Source organism: Euprymna scolopes, chromosome 13 (assembly GCF_053919585.1).
Source record: "Euprymna scolopes isolate OS-2025 chromosome 13, ASM5391958v1, whole genome shotgun sequence".
Classification (NCBI taxonomy): domain Eukaryota; kingdom Metazoa; phylum Mollusca; class Cephalopoda; order Sepiida; family Sepiolidae; genus Euprymna; species Euprymna scolopes.
In genome coordinates, this window is record NC_136494.1 from 91,012,039 (window position 1) to 91,033,907 (window position 21,869).

At 33.2% G+C, this 21,869-nt stretch overlaps 1 protein-coding gene across 8 annotated transcripts in view; it reads left to right on the top strand.

Moving 5' to 3' along the window:
* Positions 1-21,869, top strand: part of LOC145292083 (dorsal-ventral patterning tolloid-like protein 1) — a 2,157,643-nt gene that overhangs the window by 1,326,445 nt on the left and 809,329 nt on the right. For all 8 annotated transcript variants that reach the window (XM_080138158.1, XM_080138152.1, XM_080138155.1 and 5 more), the window contains one exon: positions 8,441-8,688. In XM_080138158.1, the coding sequence (XP_079994284.1) occupies positions 8,441-8,688 (248 nt within the window). The remainder of the gene's footprint in view (positions 1-8,440; positions 8,689-21,869) is intronic.

Here is a 21,869-nt window from a genome sequence, read left to right on the forward strand (position 1 = left end):
ATATGTATATATATGTATATATATGTAAAACTATGTATACATATATATATATATATATATATATATATATATATATATACTAGTAGCCAAATTGAATATTGAAAGACTCATATTTTTGGTTTTTTGGGACGAACCTACATGAAAATGTTCAGGCTTTTTGAAGATTATAATTATATTCTATGGGTAAAAGTGTATGACAATTGGTAAAAACACCATCTATATTTTCAAATCAATAAAATATGCCCACGTTGCCTACATTTGTATAGCCTTCAGGCTTGCTTCAATTTTGTTGCTTTGCGATGAATTTTGCTTTGGGGTTTTTTGTTTAGTTTTCTCCCTTGTGGCTGGTGCATTTTTTCCGTAGTCTCTGCAAAATGCATGCTTGAGAATGTTATAACCGTCAGGCTACACAGAAAGACATTATGAATTGGAGAGAGTTTTGCCTCTTGTCTTACACGTTGTAGTTTTCTACTTCATTTTATCTTGAAAAATACTTTATCGGAATTATTCTATATCCAACTCACTTGTATCTACCAATATATATATATATATATATATATATATATATATATATATATATATATATATATATATATATATATAGCGTGCTATGAGGATCTATTAGATTGTTGACTCTTTTTTTGTGTGTGTGGAATCTGTCTAATAGAGAGAGCCTAATAATTGATGCCCCAGTCCAAATGTGGCAACAATACTCGATGAATAGTAGTTTTATAGAGATACAGGTGTTAGTAGATTTCTGATTTGGTAAATGGATCCCATCTTCTTTTAAGCAGCTTTTCTTCTTATGTATTTGTTCAAATTCACGTTTCCTGTGAATGTGAAGCCAAGAAGAATGATAATTATTTATAATTTTATGTTTAATTTCCAAACCAGGCTAGAACGCTGTAGCTCTTTCGAAAGATGTTTTTAAGTGTAGGCTTTTTAGTGTTAATAAATAAGGCATTTCTGAACACTACCCTTTCTAATTTGAGATGGTGGTGTTTAATGTTGATTTAAATGTTGCTGTGTAGCATTATTTTCTCCTTTAATAGTAAGATGGTAGAACAAGCTAGTAGTGGTGGTGTGATTAATGGAGGTGTTAATTAATTGAGAAGACTTTTCACAAACGGGTAATTAAATTGAACCATTATCAATTGCGGATTATTTCGGCTTTATTGCTCTTATTAATTTTAATACTTGAATATTCACTTTTAAATACATTGTAATAAATTATGAATGTAATTATTGAACCAAGTACTATATATTTATTGTAGCAATTACTTCTAGGGCATTATATATTGCTGTATATCTACGGTTATTTAAATTTACTCCACTATTTTTCATAATGGTTAGTGTTCGCCACTGAACTAGGAGATCAGGGTTCAATCATTTGTTTAATCATTAAAAAAATCTCAAGAAATGGTATTTAATGTCCCCTTGTTAAAACATTCAGTGCTGTAAGGTGATGATTAAAGATAAGTTAAGCAACCAAGGAAAAAGGAGTAGAACTCTCCATAACATCTCAGTGCAGTAATCAATGAAAAGGGAGCCTTCAGGTCACCCTCGACTATGCTCAATACAATTATATTTATTATTACACAGGTAGAAAATGACAGATTACATCCCTGAAGTTATTGTTTTATGCATTGTTCTCGTATTGTGGGATTTATCTTGTCCAAATTTTAATGACGCATCTATTCGGTAACACAATGATGTCTGCTGATATTGTGCAGTTGGAATTCTCATTGTGGGAGTGGCCAAACATTTATGATTTTCCCAGCATTATCGGGGGATGTTGAGCACTGAAACGCTGATGCCTTTCTTCTTCGTTTCTGCAAATATAGAAATTACTAAGATTATTCAAACTTTCTTACGTAACCATAGCAAACTTTCACTTATATTTATTACAGTTAGCTGTAACTATCCGATGTTGCCTGAGATGCACTAAATTATTTTAGTTTTTAACTTATATTTTTGCACAGTTCCAAACTTAAGGTAGACAACTTATATTATATTCTTCAATTTAAAACGATTCGTTCTCCTTGCTGAATTTTTTTTATATTTAGGTGATTATTTAAAAATGCTTCATATTTTGCTGTTCTTCGGAACAAACTAAACAATTTTTTCTGAATAAATTTTAATAAATTATGTAATTGTATTTCCAATAATATGAAGCAACGATAACGAATTAAAATTAGTTAGTCAATAGAATCTGACACTTCCTCTGTCTAATTTATTGAAACGACTGAAGACCAACCAATAGAAAACATAACAACCACGAGACCACTGCTTTAGTATCAAGACTGATCCCTGTTTTTCATTCAAAAATTTTGTGTCTGGAAAATCTTCAAGAACGGATAAGATGCTTTCATTCAATCTGTAAATTGAGCAATGAACATTATTATTTTCAAACTTATATGGGGCCTACTAACTGACAGTCTGTTTTAGAGATGCAGAGACACATTTTAAACTTAATTATGACAGACGGATTAACGAAGCCTTCAATGGAGATGGCTAGACACAGCTCCAGATATATTTTTAAACTGAAGCCTGACAGACCGACAAACCCTTTTATAGACACGCTTGGACGCATGTAAGAAAAAAATAAATGATTAAAATTCCTTATATTTCTTTCACTCGATCTCTTTAGTTTAAAAGACAGGCAGTGAATTCAGTTTTAACTTCTTTTATATGTAGAATTTGTCGTGTTAAAAGTGGAAATGTGGCTGTTTAGGTCATATTTCTATGACTTTGCTTACCCATAGAGCCGTGGTGGCAAGGAGACTTTAGCCCTCCCATTTTAATTAAACCATATCTTATGATTAAACATAGGACTAATCTTGCATATTTTTTTGGAAGTGAAACGCTAAGAATAATTTATATTGTGTAACATTTTAACAGGCCACATGTTCGAGGACATTTTACTCACACTTAATTTAATTGTATATGTTTTGTTGTCATTGATAATATACACATTTTTCAGAAGAGATACAAAAGAATAAGTATGAAAAAACAGCTGGATTTTTATAGTTTTTCTAATATGAAGAGGCAGGGTATATGAAACATGTTGTATACAATATAATATACAAAGAAACAGCGCCAGACATAAGTAATAAACAAAGAACACATTAAGTTCCCAATAGAATAAATTAGGGAACGGATTGCTAGGGTTGTAGATAGAAATATATTTGTGAATCAGTTAAAATGCTATTTACGTTCTGCTTCCATCAACGATCTGATGCTACTTAAAAGATGACAACAAAGTCACTCGCTTCTCAAATTCCTTATGACTGCAATGAAGAAGATATCTGGGTTTGTTAGATGTTATGCTCAGCTGATCGGGCCATGTCCGACGGATTGGAAACACACGCCAGAAAGAAAGAGAGGATCTTGTTGTGAATTTTCTATGCATAGGAAGAATAAGATAGATGAAGATAAAACATATAGACACAAACATCATATAATTATAATGATAAGATTTTCTTTTAACAACATATATTTGCTATATTTTCGATTTAAATCGCCAATTGACTTATCCCTACACACCCTCAAGTAAACTTTTTTTAAGATAATTTATCAGATTCCATTCTTAGAGAGTTTTTGTTTTAATCATTATAAAATCGATTACATTTCAGTTGAAAGCGAAAGAAATTATAAAACCGGATGGGACAGTGCGATAAACATTGGAAACTGAAACTTAACATATGTTTTTTTTTACTGCATATCAAATATTTCTTAAATTAATGCCGAATTCAGTCATTTTGGTAAAAACATTTATGCTTAAAGTTCTTATCTTGAAATATTTATTTATTATTTAAAAAAAAAAAATTCTGATGATACCTGTATGTGTGTACGTCCTTAGCAGTTTAATGCCACAGCAGGAATAAATCCTATTAAACGTATATATAGAGCACAGTCACATACTACATATTCGGGTCAGAGTTGATTTGAAAGTAGTGGCAGATAAGGACTAAGTCCATACTGTAAGCCTATTAAATTGGGACCTCACCACCGTGCATAGTTTTTTTTTTAATAGCACAAAATCACTAAGTTTCAGCTTAGGCGGTAGTTTTAAAAGATAGACAAATTGCCAAATTAGCCGTCCAAGTTTTATTTCATGGCGTGCACATGTTGGTGAAATGCAACTTTGATTTAGTATTCCTGACTTCCTTTCTTTCTTGCTTTTCTCCAAATTAGATAAGTCGTTTTTACTTCAATTTACCAGCTTGTTCAGGTATCTTTTCTAGCTGTTCCCGTCGCCCAAGCCGTAGGCAATACTCAAAGGCCAACTAGATTATAATCTTTAGAAATCTTGCTGAACATATTCTGTATATAAGTAATTGTCCTCTTATGTTCTCTTCTTGATAAAGAGACGGAACAAAAATTTGGATAGTTTGCTATTTGTGGCCATTTATCCAGATGTCTCAAGCACTCCTTCAAGATCTAATTTAGTAGAATGTACCCACTGTTATGAGTTTTCTTTGAAATAAACTAGCAACTATTCTCCCTCTCCTTCTCTCTCTCTCTCTCTCTCTCTCTCTCTCTCTCTCTCTATATATATATATATATATATATATATATATATATATATATATATATATATATATATATATATATATATTGAATATATTCTTTCCCTAGCAGGGTGGTCACTGAAACATATTTGCATATGTGCAGCCACTAGTTTTCATATGCAACATATTCATATTGCTCTGTCTAAACATTGAGCACTCTTTGGTAAAGAATTGTGTTTTCTTTGTTTAGGTAACTAAACAATACTACCAATAATATAATATATATATATATATATATATTACATGGGAGTGACCACTTATCAAGGCCCGGAGGCCACTCAGGGATAAATATGTATACAGTGATGATCATATTTATTGGCACGGTATAATAAAAGTTAAATTTTGTCTAATAAATTCTAAAAAAGGGATTTAATTAAAGAAAATAACAAAGTATATTATGTATTTTTAACTGGCCTTTCCGATGCAGCAATCAGATTTTAGAAAAAATAAATAACAAAGGAACAACAAACATAATTGCAAAAAACCCTTGTTCAAAATTATTGCCCCGATTTATTTAATAATCAATTGTATAGCCTTTGGCATTGATTACCTTCCTCAGTCGCTTTTCATAGTTTACAACCAAGTTGTTGCACTCTTCAGTAGTAATTTTAGCCCACTCTTCCTGACAATAATCCTCCAATTGAATAAGATTCTTAGGCTTCCTTTGCATTACCCTCAATTTTAATGTTCTCCATAAATTTTCAATTGGATTAAGGTCTGGGCTTTGTGATGGCCACTCCAAAACATTAATATGATTGTCCTCAAGCCATTTCTTAGTCAGTTTAGCCGAATGCTTTGGGTCATTATCTTGCATGAACCACCAACGACGACCAAGTGAGAGCTCTTTAGCAGAGTCTTTCAGGTTTTCATCCAATATTTTAACATAATCTTCCTTTTTTATGCTACCTGTGACCTTAACAAGTCGCCCTGGTCCAGAGGCAGCAAAGGATCCCCAGAACATCAAACTGCCTCCACCGTGCTTCACTGTGGGTATGGTGTTCTTAGGCAGGAAAGCTTCGCCAGATTTTCTGTAAATATAAGACACTTTATTATGGCCAAATAACTCTATTTTCGTTTCGTCAGTCCATAGAACACGTTTCCAGAATGCAACATCTTTATCAATATGACGTTTTGCAAAGGCTAGCCTTGCTTTCAGGTGCATAGGCTTCAATACGGGAGTCTTTCTCGGACGACATGCTTTTAAACCAGCTCTCTTCAAAACTCTACCAACTGTATGTCGAGATACATTCACTCCAGAGGTGCTCTGTTCATCAACAATCTCCCCAACAGAGATCCTTGGGTTTTGTTTTACTTGTCGAACAATTTTCCGTTCATCTCTTGGGGAAAGAATCCTTTTTCTCCCTCTACCCTCTAAACTCATAACGTGGCCTTGCGATTTGAACTTGTTTATTATGGCTCTAACAGTGGATTTGGGAAGGTTTAGCTTCTTTGAAATCTTATCATAGCCCTCCCCATTGGTATGGCATGCTACAACAAGCTTCCTGACGTCTTCGCTGTGTTCCTTAGTTTTAACCATGGCGATTGAAAATTATAATTTAGTCACTCATAATAGTTTTAATAAATCGCTATCTAAAAATTATCTGAAAAAAATTATTCACTGAATTAGCGTTAAACAAGCATAATATGGCTATAAAAAAAGTTCAGAAAGCACGTAAACCGGAAATTGATTGATATTATACTGATACTAAAAGAAAAACAAAGCCGTGCCAATAATTTTGAACAAGGGTTTTTTGCAATTATGTTTGTTGTTCCTTTGTTATTTATTTTTTTTAAAATCCGATTGCTGCATCGGAAAGGCCAGTTAAAAATACATAATATACTTTGTTATTTTCTTTAATTTAATCTTTTTTTTAGAATTTATTAGACAAAATTTAACTTTTATTTTACCGTGCCAATAAATATGATCATCACTGTATATATATATATATATATATATATATATATATATATATATATATATATATATATATATATATTTAAAGTGATGGTTGTGTAGTTCCAACGAGAGAAAAAATGTATATTTAAAAGAGTGTAGCCATCAACAATTGTGGTTTTTTTTTTAAAGGTTTTCATCATATTTTTATTTTAAAATATTTTTATAACGCGTTTCGAGCTTAGGGTGTGCTCTCTTCAGATATTTTCGTAAAAAGTTTTTCTTTAAAATGGGAGTTTGTAGATATGCCTAAAGAAGTTTTTCATTATATAAGTCATTAAAATAAACTGTTGGTCATTTGGGTACATTATGACTCACTTATCAGATGTTGTGGTCAGAACGAGCAAATAGCTAAAATCATATTCTACGAAAATTCAAAACGGAATAATCAAACATCAATTTCTTTATGTATGAAAAAAGAAAATTAGATATTTTTTCAAGAAGAACGATGAATGGATTCTAACCGTTACCATATTTTATTTATGTTTTTAACAATTTCCTCATTTGGCTTATTAGTTATAGCATAAAGTTCTTGGCACTTTCTTTCAATAATTTCTTATAGAATAATGCCGCAGGAGGTTTTTGTGATAATTCTTATACCTCTTATTTTTATGAAATTTTAACAATAAGTATTAGATATCAACAAATAAATATTTCCAAACTTATAATTTCTTAAGATTATTTTAAAAATATTTTGGGCAATAATATGAACAAAACCTATTTAAAACTTCAAATATTTCAGATTTGCATTAAATTTAATCCATAGTCATTAGAAATATATTAAGCAAAATTTCATGAATTTCCATTTCTTTTCGCGATCCTTTAAACTCAAGCCTTAATTAATTTTTTGATGTTTTCTAGAATGAAAATAATGTAATCGATTTTGATCCAAAGTGGAATAAGATTTAGTTATATCATGTGTTGACTTTAATGATTGTAAGAACATAAAAGTGTTGACAAACTTCTGTTTAAGGAATTAATTTTACATTTACTATATGTATCTTAGTGAAAATGAATAGGGCGTGCTGCTATACCGCATGTCTTCAAGGACGAGCCAGCATTGATCTCATAATTTTCCATAATATTTTATTAAAACATAATTAATAAAATTGGGCTAAATTTTTGTAAAGTGATTTGCTCAGCAATTATTCAGTAGATGAGTAACGTAAGAATTGAAATCGAACGTAACAAAATTATATATTCAACTAGCTCTATGTACATAGCATTCCCCGGTAGTGTTTTCACTTTTAGGGTCTTTTTTTAAACTATACCATAGTTTAAAAAAACTAGAGGGGGGTTTATTCTAGATTGATGGATACAAAATTACGTGCATTTTTTAAAAGATGATGTCTACCTGAAAATAATTCAGGGCCGGACAAAGTATTTTCATGGAAGGATTAAAATCGAACTACATTTTATTTTTCTTAACAACATGCTAGAATAATCCACTAGAATAATAGAAAAGGCAAGAAATAAAACATCAAATTTATAGAAAGAAAGCTGTTCATGACAAAAATTCTGAAAGAGTCCGAGTTTATTGTATTATATAGAAGATTTGCAGAAACCCTTAAAATGCTTGTCACAGATTCAGGAGAGAAACAAATTCCTTCCGTTTACATATGAAAGGATGTTGAAAGTAAATGTAAATAGTCTCAAAAAAACTTTCACATTAACAGATAACAAAATTTTAACCAACCTTTTTGAATCTGAAAATTAAAGATCACTGTGTTAATATAATATATATGTGTGTGTGTTCGAACATGCTGCTTTATTCGAATAACCACTTGTTGTAGTGTGCATCCCATATACTCAGATTCACACTGTATTGTTTCTTGTCTGTTCGTAAACCTTAATGCTGACATATCCATTCGCTTACAGAGACTGATTTTCTTTAATGTTTTGTATTTTTCAGCTGCCCATTTGACTATGTCAAAATATATGATGGAGCCACTAAAGAAGATCCTGTCATTGGTGTGTTTTGTGGACACTACAATAACTTAACATTATTCTCGTCAAGGGAATCCCTATATATTGAATTTAAAACTAGAAGTGGTCGGGTCAGTTTTGACCACCATGCATTTGATGGAAATGCGGATTTTAAGTTTGAACGTCGAGGATTTAATATCACTTACGAGTTTAGTAAACGATTTGTCAACCTCAGTAAGTACACTTTTTATCTGTATGATGTACTGGATGTCCATAAAGTCCCTTTAAAATTACGTTTAAAAATAAATTTTGTGCATTTACTTGAGAAGTAACAATTTTATGGAGGTTCACTTAACAAGTTGCCCTTTCATTAACAAAATATCTGAAATATAAAATCTTACTGAAATAAAAAAAACAACAACTTTATTTAACGTAAAAAAATCATCTGATCAAGATACTTCATCAATTGCAATAATCTTTTTAATTGTAAATGGATTTTATGGATAATCTGTTTTTGTCGCCATTTTTATTTTATTACTAACTGCAACTCTCCAGTCTTTTTACTTTAATTTTGGTATTGTTTCCGTTTTTTTTTTTTACGTTTTTATTTACGAATTCTTTTTTTTTACGATTTTGAAAGTTTACTATTATTAGGGCATACTTATATCATTACAGCATTATTATTGCATCATTACATCCACGGTATTGGTATTATTAGGGCATTATTACATCAAAAGTATTGATATTATTATAGCATTATTACATAAATGCTATTGTTATTATTATGGTATCATGACATCAACGATATGGTATTATTACGGCATCATTATATGGACGTTGTCGATATTTTTACCACAGCATTGCATCAACAGTATTGCTATTATTACGGTATCATTACTATTATGTTATCGCTGAGTCATAAAATTAGTAATTGAACCCAACTGTAATAAAATTATAACTAATTTTGTTAAGAAAACATTAATTTAACTTCTATTTTTAAAATGATTAGATGTAAATAACTTGTTCAATCATGAAGATTCGTTAAGTATTTAAAAATAAAATAACTTTCTATTCTTTCTAATTTCGGGAGGTCTTAAAGTAATTTGTTACGTTTTCAACCATTGATAAAATATGCATTCATTCATTTCGTATGAATCAGATGGTTCTGTTGTTGGCATTGGTTTCTTCGATATCATTCTGGTTGGAATTACTTCTAGATATACCTTGGGTACTTGCATCTGAAGGTTGTCAACATCCTCAGTTTTTGTGGAACGATTTGAACATGTTACACCCAGGTTGACAGTCGGTGTCGCTAAGCACTAATCTACTATCACCTATCAAGAAATTATTAAAATGCATTAATTAGTCGTCTTTATAGGAAATGTTTGTTGAGAAAATTATATTTCTAAACACTCCATGAGGAAAGACTGATAAATACATTTAACCTATGTTATTCCTACAAGTAATAAAATTCCCTTTCAATACTTAATACTGTTCCTATCTATGACCTAATACTACACCACGTGGTTAATTTAGGGAGTGGTAATCTATGAGTTAAATGGAACATGCCTTATGTTCATGCAATTACATCTTATAGCCCCAATTTTTGACGTTTTATGAGTGTGAAGTCATTCCTTAGTTCCCATTACTCACAGGTCTATTCCGAAAACAATATTTAATAAATAACATAAGAAGTAAAGACAATTATTTGGCAACATCCTTTTTAGTATTTCTAAAGTTATGGTCGACGAAAAGACAATATTTTAGAGGTACTTAATTCTGAATGTGTATCCATTGCTTATACTATTATGTATACGATACAGTGAAAAAAAATATGATAGTATACTATTATAGATTTGTAAGTCTATTTCAAGCATGAGCATGACAAACCAAAGAAAAATTCAATTTAAGATTTAGCTCTTTTAGAATGGCAGATGAAGAAAAATGTTATTCAAACTTAGGTATGAAAAAGCGTTAGAAAAGTGCTATTTCAAATTTAAGCATGAGAAAATGTCCAACAGAGTTGAGATAGCATTGATAAAACACATACAATTGGCAATAACCTATGTGAAGGTGACAATTCCAGTCTCAAAATTTTGTAAAGAATACAAACACATGATCGGTTCCATCAAATGTTTGACATGAATAAATAAATGTTTTGTGTGTTTGACTTGCTTAATGTGTTAGAAGAAAAATGTTCCAAAACGAAGAATCCTACGAGCTTTTATTGATTATTGGAGTAACGCAGAACTTGTGTAAAAGCATAAGTTTCTGAACTGATCGAGGGCGTCTACATGTTGACTTGTAATGGGTGATAATAAAATAGATTTGTAAAGCTGGGAAAAGAAATGAAAATGGCAGAATAAAAAAAGAAAATAAAAACTTATAGATAAAAAGAAATAATCCTTACAGGTTTCCCCTTTTTTTAAATTAATATCCTTCGCTATGAATATTAAAACCAATCCAAAACTTGAAACGTTTCCAAACATAGAATATCACTGAATTGTTCAAAATTTGACTATGAGTAAAATTAAAGTATAAGTACATGCATACACGCACGCACAAACACATATATAACAATATTAAATGTTTAAAAGAGACACCTTACTTCAGCTTCAAGGTAAATCCGATTATCAAAAGAATATTTTTATTCTACTTGTTTCTCGCATTTTTAATTTTCTTATTTTTCTGAGGATTGGATATTCTAACAGGTACCAGATACCCGCTATTTCGAACATTAACCAAGAGATCTTTTTTAAGATTCTAACCGTCCATTTAAGTGCAATTGTTTGTATCTCTCTTGCACTTGGTTCACTGAGTATATTCATCGCATAGTTTTGGAGATTCGTTTGCTTTTATAATTACTGGAATGATGAAGATCTCACTAAGCTTCAACTTTCTTTTCATATCGTACATAAGACGTTCATATTTCGTTTTCTCCCTCTGGGCTCTTTTTTTTTTTAATCCAGCATCAATAGATACTAACTTCTACTGGGGTTGCTACTTTCTCTTTTTTGTTCCGTATCGCTATGTCAGGTTTAACAGCTGCGTTATCTAGGTACGTAGCTGTAGGAATTGCATAGTCGTAATGAATGGTGTATTACTTATTTCCAACTGTTCTTTCTGGTATAGTTTTCCAGAACTTGCCACTAAACTCGATAGTCAACTTTTATTGACGGTCAAGTGGGGATATTTACACACTCTATTGTGTCACGTTGTATATTAGCCATGCTCAAACAGAACCTTACAGCTGAATGTTAGATGGTTCATACTCTCCATGTCTGTATGGCAGAACCGGCACTTGTTGACATTGTTGAGACCGCTCATGTTCTAAAAGCATTGGTCATCAAGCCTTGATCTTGAGCAACCATTATCACCCTCTCCTGATCATAATTAATAATAATAATAATAATAATAATAATAATAATACCCTTGAATGTGGAGACTAACACACAAGAGTAACAAGCGCAGACCAGACAAACTGCTGCAGAGGCAAAACATGAAACGCCACATGGAATCAAGAACATTGAAGCCGCATATCTATAAGTTCTCTAACTCTATCCCCATCCTCCAATTATCACATCACTGATCACCCCCCTTAAAAAAAAAAAAAAAAAACCAAGTGAGATCAAATAGGCAAGTAGAGTTAAGGAGGAAGGAAAAACTGAGAAGAGAGCACTGAGCAGATCGCCGCTGGATACGTGCGAACAGAACTGGGACCTTGGGGAGGATTATTGCCACTCAAATTTCAGTGAAGACCCATAGCCACTGCCAACAAGAAATCAATGGCAAGCAGCAGTTGCGATAATGCAACTTTATTTGCAAATACTATCGAAAGAGGTGGAGTGTACTGGAAATCTGGGGAGATTTGTTGTCACTCAGCTTCCAGGGAACACCACAGGTTGTTTTTAAGGAGAGATCTTTGATGACCTGTGTGAAAGCTCCTTGTGAGCCAATAATAATAAAAACAAGGCAAAAAATTACATTTAATGATTGAAATGCTATTTCAAACTTAAGCATGACACACATACAGCCGCATATAGTTGATGTATTTGATGAACACTTTTCTTATTTTCATCTCTTGATCATTAAATTCATTCAATCTGCATATTTAGTAATGAAAATACTATTTCAAACTTAAGCGTGGCAAACTGGCTGACAAAGCCTCTTATAGAAATGCATGGTTATAGTCAAGATTGTCTGCTCTTTTTGACTTCCGGTTTCTGCTGTCTATTTGGCTAGATAATTAGACCTGGTCAAGCGAACAATGATGCCATTTTTAATATGGAGAAATAGAGGGATCTTTCACATTATCTGAGAGGAAAATAACTATTAATCAGAAGGAACCATATCTTGCTTGTCACCTTCCTCCCGTTGACAAATCAGAAATTGGAAGTAAAAAAAAGTAGACGACTATAATCGATACTTGATCACATCTGAAAGAAGATGTGTTGATTTTACTTGCACATTTAATGATGAAAAATGCTATTTCATACTTAATCCTGGCAGACTCATCATCAAAATTGATATTTCTGACCAGTGTAACAGATTAACTGAACCTTGGTCTTTTAGCTAGAATCTTACTAACCTGCTCCGTTAGCAATCTGATTACTTCTTTATTTTTCATTCTTTTTGTGTGTGTGTGGGAGGAAGGATTATTGATCATCCCACTTCCTATCACTATTCACATACATTTATTTTTGTAAATAAAATTTAATTGAAACCTTTGGAGATATTTTATATAGAATTGAAGTCATGGAGTGAATGCGGTATTTTGGTGAAAGGGTCTAGTTTAGAGTTGGCAAACGATTTTGTTGTCAATCCTTTAAAAGTGAGGCAATTTTAATTTTTGTCCTAATCCAAAGTGCACATTTTTGGAGAGCTGGATTTTCCCTATATTAAAAACCGACCTTATATCTAACTCTGCTCTCGTGGGGAGGCAAGTAAATAAGAGCAGACAAACGGATCAGCTAATAATGATACTTGAACGCATCTAAAAACGAAATAAAACCGAAAAAGAAAGAAATGAGATGAGGATTGAGTATTCATATCATTTGGATTTCACAACGTTTCGGTGGATGTAACCTCCGACCTTTAGGTGTATTTTGTCAAACTCGGAAATCTTTCTGTCAAACTCGGGAATCTCTACAGAATTTTGAACAGAGCTGTTTGATCCACTGGAGTAGCATTCTCTTGTTCATTCAGCAATATCCAGATAAAAGTCTTAAGTAAATTGCAATTGCATTTTTAGTATCACCCGCACTGAAGATTGAGCCTTCAACCTCTAGAAGATTGTAACTTCCAACCAAATTTCACTAACTACTTTATCCACTATGCCACGAGTCCTTTCCCTGTTGGAGAGAAAGAGCAGATGTTACATCAACCGAAAAGTTGTGAAAATAACACTCAAAATGAGAACAATACTCTAAAGAAATGATTTTTGAATTAAAATTTCTTTCAAGGTGACCTTGATTTTTGTCATGATGTCACTATTCCCAAGGGAAGAATTGATCTCAGAGCTTTACACAATTATATCTGCACCCAACCTGCAGTTCTGCTTAATCATTCGTCTCTAACGGCCAGTGTCAGAATCTCAGAAATGCCCGCCAGCTATTGATGGGATCCCATTTTAATCTTGATACTTGGTATTTGTCTTTAATTGAATTTATTTGGAAAGTTTAAAATCAGAAAATGGAAAAATAGGAAAAAATCTAGATAAACATTTGCCTCGAGGACTCTATGTTTTATTTAATTTCAACATATTATTCTGGCTTAAATTAAAAAAGAAGTTGTGCCAATAAATTTTATCTTAAAAAGAATTAAAAATAGAATATTTTTTGTATTATTTGGATTGTTCAGACTACTGTTCTCATCTTGGTTTTTATTCTCAGAACGTTTCGGCCTATGTAATCTCCGTCTTTCTTCAGGTATATCTTCACAATGGTCGTTATTGTTGGTGAATGGTGAAAAAGAATGTTTTCGTCCTTTTTATTTCCAACAAACCATAGTCGTACGATTCCAAAATATGTTTTTATGAAAGAGTATCGAGTCATTTCCCTTTTCGATATAATTTTTCTGGATTTTTGAGATAAGGATTGATAATTTGTATTATTTGAATTACTATTCTCATCTTGAGTGTTATTCTCATAAATATTGAGTAACAACCACGGTGAACAATCCAAGTAATACAAATTCTTATCTCAAAAAATCCGGAAACAAAAAAAATATATGTTTTCTGTTTTACTGAAAATAGTTTTTACAAGTTTTGATACAGAATGCGAAAAACTCACATCATGTCTGGCTCAAGGTCAAACGTGTATTTTCTTCAAATTGTGACTATTCATATTTCATTTCTCTGAGAAGCTAGGGTTTAAAATATTTTCTTTAGACTTTTTGCTGAACAGATAATTTAAAGATGTTATGGAAGAAAGAGACGACATTTTAAATTGTAAATGATATCTTTATGCTTATTTAATGACTATCCACTTTATTAACTGAGTTCTTGACTATTTTAAGTCTTTCATTCATTCATTCTGTATAAATCAACTGATTCTATTGTTGGCATTGGTGTCCCCGATATCTTTCTAATTAGAATCTTTTCTAGAAAGACATCAACCGCTTAAAGTTGGAACTACGGGAAGGTTCCTATGTACTTGCCTCCCCATGAAGGCAAAGTTAGGCACAAGGTCTATTTTTAATGTGGGGAAAATCCAGCTCTCCAAAAAGGGGCACTCTGGATAGAAACAAAAGTAAAAATTGTCTCAGTCATGAAGGATTTCTCCTCCACCGACCGAGGACAGTAAAGGTGAAGTGTAGCATCAGAAGAGATACTACACCGTGATCTTGGCCCGTTGCCAACATCCTAAGTGAAAGTGTTCCTGTGGGACCATCTGGATTCAAACTTGGCACACTTAAGTTTGCAGACTGTGTTTTTAACCACTTAGCTATCGCCACCCCCCTGTAAATAAATTGACCAGGATTTTATATAACATGTTTCCATAAGTTCCTTAAGAGCAGTACGATTAAATTAGCCAATAATATATGAGTGTCATTTCAAAAGTAGAGCCCCCTATTTTTTTTTTACTCACAAAGTTAAAGAGCTATGAAGACGGGAGTGATACCATTAAAACGAGTGAACATTTTTGTTCCAGAATTTATCTTTCTACATAGTCACCACCATTCTTAATGGACTTTTGACAGGAATTCAATGATTCATCTTCACTTCCGATGCACGTCTGTGACAGAGGTTGCTTTCTTAGAGTCTCGCTATCTGTAACAGATAGATGAGACGTTCAGATCAGGAATGCATAAGTTTTGAGGTTTTTACTTGTTACAGAAGCACCTGCGAGCAAACTAGACCTGCCAACCGTTTATTTTTATTAACATCACGCTAGCTACAACTTTATTTTTATTAACATCACTATTATTAACACTAACTCGGAGGTTTCCGATCCTGATATCTGAATTCTAACGGAGGTTAGCAAACATTTTTCTTGGGGTTACAATGTCGCAAACATAATCTTCTAATTAAAGTAACGTACTCTGAGGTAATTGCGCCAACTAGCTAAAAGTGCTCTTTTGGCAACCACGCATATAAAGAGCACTTCTTTTTAGTTGTCGCAATTACCCTCGAATTTAGCGCAATTACTGCCAGTTTTGGCGCAATTACCCCAAAGTATGGTAACGTTAATACATTTTTACCTGAAGAGAATAGAGTAAAGGAGCTAAAAATATACTATTTCAAAGTAAAGAAAAAAAATACTAGCTAATGATAAGTAATAAATGAATAAATTGCGGCCCGGAAAGCAGGAATTCTTTCTCCTTTGTCAGAAACATTGCTAACATGGAATGTAAGGATAAAGTAAGGAAAGCAAAAGTTACAAGACTGGCAAACGTAAATTTAAAAGTCCACTTTCAGTCCATGGTGATAGAAGTAATTTTTAATTGTATTCTTAGTGTCGTCTGCGCCTTCAACCTCTAGAAACTGGTCACTTCGAACTAATTATAACTTAGTACTAATGAAGGAACAATACCATACTCCAATTCCGATACAATTACCGATTCTATACTAAATTTCTAATTCTTTATAAATCTCTTAATATTGAAGTATAGAGCTGTTATGTTTTTCCTGACTACCGTAAAAAAACATGTTAAATGTGTAGATATATTCTCAAACGTATAAATGCTCTTGTCTGAAACACCGCTTATAGAAGCCTGTAGATTTTAGCTTTACTGGTAGTTTAAAATCAGTAAATATTTATTATTTTAACATTACTACAGTGAAAATTTTTGAATCGGAAAATAGACACAAGTTTTTCTGATATTGATTTTCCCAAAGGTTCCGTTTTTCCCGATTTCCAACTCTGATTCCGATTAATCGTCCAACACTATTTAATACTTTATCCGTTGCTTCATGTATCTAAAATTTTTGAAACACAGACAAATATTTTTGTAATATTTTTAATATAATGAGGCATGATCACCAAAAGTAGGAAGTTTCTACTTATAGACACTAGCGATAGGAACTGACCAATCAAATGGAGCCACGTTCTGCTAGCAACCAATCATAGACTAAAATTGCTCCATAAAATATAAAATCTTTTAGTATTTCAACACATAATTTTTTGTGTCAACATGAGAATGATCTTTGCTCTTTGCCTGCAAAATTATAAAGTCCGAGGCTTATATAAAACTACTACCCTCTCAAGGACTTGTACAGAACAGCTATGCATTGCGAACTCTTTTGAAATAAACATGGCTCTCAATTCAAAGAAATTCCGATACCCCCAAAAGTTCCGATTTTTCTGATTCCCGATTCTGATTAATTGTCCCAACACCACTTAGTACTTTATCCATTGCAGCATATGCATAAGATTTCAACACAAACAAATATTGTTCACAACAACCGCGATTTTCATCTGAAAATTTATTCATTCATCCATATCGTATGAATCAGATCATTCTACTGTCGGCATTGGTTTCCCGGATGCAACGAAATCGTTTACTTACAATAGGGATCACCAGAATGTTCCTATTTACTTGCCTCCCCACGAGTGGAGCGTTGGACAAAGGTCGGTTTTAAATGTGGGGAAAATCCAGCTTCCCAATAAGGGGCACTCTGGATAGGAACAAAAAAAAAATTGTCTCGGTCATGAAGGATTTCTCCTCCACCAAGCGATGACAGAACAGGTTAAGTGTAGTATCAAAACACATAATAAGAGATGTTGCGAGTTTGTCTCTGATGTATCGTTATTTTCATGGAAAGTGTTCGACTGAGCTTCAGTCTATGGTCCCCCCTCGCCAAACTTTCACAAGAAACACTCGTCTAGCTGAAAACACTATCATAATTCCCCCCACTCTTTATCTGTGCCTAAACCTAAACGTAGATTCCATGAGCAAAGCTTCTTTTTTAGAACTGCACGCCTGTGGAATTGTCTTCCGTTTTCCTGCTTTCCGGCTGACTACAATATGGTTGTCTTCAAGTCTAACGCAAATAAGTTCTTGATGAGCCGTTCCATATAAGTTAACAAATTTACCGAATTTTCATTACTAACGATTACTATATTGTCCAATTTCTACTGTACACTCTTTAACCCTTATCCTTGAGTGGCCTCTTGGCCTTGATAATGTGGTGATGCCTATGTAAAAAAAATACTACATTTTGTTCCTACTCAAAAGGACAAGTTGCCAACATCATAAGTGAAAGTGTTTGTGTGGGACGAACCGGATTCGAACTTGAAACACCCAAGTTGCCAATCCCTGTCGTTAATCACTTAGCTACCTCCCCCCCCCACCTTGAAGATTTATTAAAATATCAAGAACTTTATACATGAATAATTTGTAGAGTTTAAATAAAAGTTTGTTTATCTATAATTCAAAGTAACAGTGACAAAATATTGATATGATGCTCAACAGTTTAAAAACACTTTTGATATTACAAGTGCATTCAATAAATATTCACACTCTTAATGTCCACACACAACTGAAGGTTATGTAAGAAATAAGAAGACCATTTTCAAATGGAAGAAATCTATGAAAGCAACAAGTACGCGTCTCTTTCAACATTAGTTGCTACGAGCTCAAATCATGCACCTTCACGTCACCTTCCACTTGTCCATCTCCAACTGCGACTTGAAATAGACTTTCTTTTATCATAAGGAATGGATTACTGCTAAACTCACTTGCATACATCTATATATATTATGCACACAGACACGTCAATATATATGCACTCACGTGCTAACATTAAATCAATCAAGCCACTATGAACTGAAATCTCAAGAATGAATTCTCTCTAAAGCACTTGTCTAAAAAGATACGCGTGCACACACACATATATTTATATATAAATATATACTAGCCATACCCGGCCACGCGTTGCTGTGGCTCAGTTTGTGTAAATGGAACCCCCACCGCCAACAACAAAACAAGACAAAATTCATTTTTTTAAGGAATTAGTGTGGCAAACTGTTTTTCTTCTTTTTTTTTTTTTCGTTATAGAAAAATATTCGCAAGTTAATTCATAAAGAAAATAGTTTATGTATTTATTTATTTGCGGACTGTTATACTCATCTCCTATAGTTGTTGTTTCAAGAAAATCTGTGAATCCGTAACTAAAGGCGAAATGAAAAGTAGGTAGATGAATTTTCTTTGCTTTTGTGATAGCAATTTATCGTAGTAAGCCATATGGTAAAACAAACACACGTACACAGAAACACGTAAGAGAAATAATAATCAAAGTGAGAGAAGAGCGAGTGTGAGAGAGAGAGAGAGAGAGAGAGAGGGGGGGAGATAAAAACTATTATAGATAATGTTGATGCTTGTTTTTTTTATTCCGGCAGAAAAGAAATGTAAAGAGAGAGAGAGATAGAGAAAGAGAGAGAGAGAGAGAGGGGGGGAATAAAACTGTTCTAGGGAGTGTTGACGCCATAAAATGTTTGTTTTTTACTTCGGCAGAAAAAATAACGTAAAAAGAGAGCTGGAGAGAGAGAGAGAGAGAGAGAGAGAGAGAGAGAGAGAGAGAGAGAGAGAGAAAGAGTTAGAGTAAATAATAACCTGTTGTAGATAAAGTTGACGCTGTAGAATGTTTGTTTATTATTTTGGCAGAAAAAATCTAAAAAGCGAGCAGGAGAGAGAAAAGTGTGGAAAAATATATGCAGAGAGAGAGAGAGAGTTGGGAAGAATATATACAGCGAGAGAGAGAGAGAGGGGGGAATAAAACCTGTTTTAGATAATGTTGACGCCTTGAAATGTTCATTGTTTTTTCTTCGGCATAAAAAGAACATTACAAGGCGAACAATATCAGCACCAGTTTTTATTTCTTTTCTCTCCGTCTGTCTCTCTCTCCCTCCTTCCTTTCTGTATATATCCTTCCCAACTCTCTCTCACACACACAAACACACACATACTCTCTCTCTCTCTCTCTCTCTCTCTCTCTCTCTCTCTCTCAAGCTTGCTTTTTACACTTCTTTTTATGCCGAAGAAAAAAACCATATCACGGTGAACAATATCTACACCAGTTTTTATTTCTTCTCTCTTTCTCTTCGTATATATTCTTCCCAACTCTCTCTCTCTCTCTCTCTCTTTCTCTCTCTCTCTTGCTTGCTCTATCTCTTTCATAGTGGACAAGATAAGTATCTAGCTCATCATAGGAAAAAATGTAGGTAATTTAAATCGCCCACATTAAAAGTAAATGTAAAAAAAGTGCAAAACATATTAAAAAAAACACCCTGTCAGAAAACAAAGCCAAAGAAAACAACAAAAAGAAATAGCATTCACTAAACCGCTCCAAAATCAAAAAATAAACAATGGTACACATACATATTTTTTTCAGGGTTTGTTTTTTTGGGGGAGGGATAGTGGCGTGTTTTTAATATGTGCATAGGTAAGTATGAGGTTATCAGTATTTAATTTTCTGTTTATGAACGGTTATACTGTTTATATTTGACTTATTTTTAAAACAATTGCCTCTTGTAGGAAGTGCCGCCATAGTTAGAAAGTTTTGGAGCGTTCGTTTATGTATTATGAGGTAGATTCCGGAATAATCAAATTGTCAGCTCTCAACCAAATAAAATGGGCGGAATTTGAAAAGAGAGAATTTATTATTTTTGGAAATGGAAAGATTATGCTATGTCTATGAGCTTATGATCCAGTTACAAAGGATGCAAGCACAATATCTGTAGGTGTGCATATTTCTTTGCAGTCTTGACTGGGGACAGTAGGAGGACAATATTTAGGGCGAAAATAGGAACTATTTCCTCTAAAAATGATGCGATTGTGATGGTGAGGCTCCAAGGATGAAACGTAGGATTTTATTATAACGACAACATGTGTCTAAAATGTTCTAAAGTTACATAAGATGGTGGGTAATAGTCTAGACATAATAAATTTGTATGTGACATCTGTTGTTGCAAACCTACGGTACTTTGGTCCAGAGATGAATTTCTGCAATCAAAATATTATATATATATCCCTGAGGAATATAATGAATATAAAATATTGAGACTCAACATACAATATACCAAAGTTATAACAAATTTATTGCAAAACGGTACAATGTAAAAAGTAGTATATTTGCACTTGAACATATCTTGAATGCAGTAGTATAAAACTAACTATTTCCCCACCTGGTTATGTCTTCTAACGTCTTTTATAGACTAAATAATCCATTCTCAAGTTGTGTCAGGATTTTCCACTATAGAATCTACAGGGGGGAACGATTTGGTTGTTGGTTGGTTGTTTTTGTTTTACGGCATATCAACCCTTATCAGGTTATTTAATGCCGAATCCAAAGATTCGGAAGAATCTTTTTTTAAATAGAATATATTTGTTGTTTTCAAGTCGGTTTCTATGTAACTCATAGTTGGGACACTAACAGGTACTACCACTCCGGGTCAGAGTGGACCTGGGAGCAATGGCAATTAAAGGGTGGCTCCACACTCCCCAAAGCCCACAAACTGGGGCCTCACCACTGAATATAGTTTAAGGTCATATCCAGGACCCTGGGGGGAACGATAAAAATGTTGCCTTAAAAATAAAAGCAACACTGCAGCTTTACTTTAAAAATTTATTGAAAAATTCGATTCAGGTAACTTGATTATGTAGTAGAGTTGACATCTATTTAATGTACCTACCTTCAGGCTCAATCACCGCTTCCATACGGGTCCAGAACTGGGAGCATGCCTTTTCCACAAGCACCAGCGGGAGCTCAGCGAATACTCTGTGGATGGTGGCGATCAGGCTGAGTTTAGTCTTGTGGGAGGTCATGTTGGTGATGTTCTCTATGTATGACCAAACTAAGTAGTCCAGTGGGTTCAGATTGGAGGAGGAGGGCTAGTGAGAGAAGGTTACAAAGTTGTAGCATTCTCTCTGAAGCCAAGCCTGTGTCTCCTTAGACGTGGGCTGGTGCGGAGTCC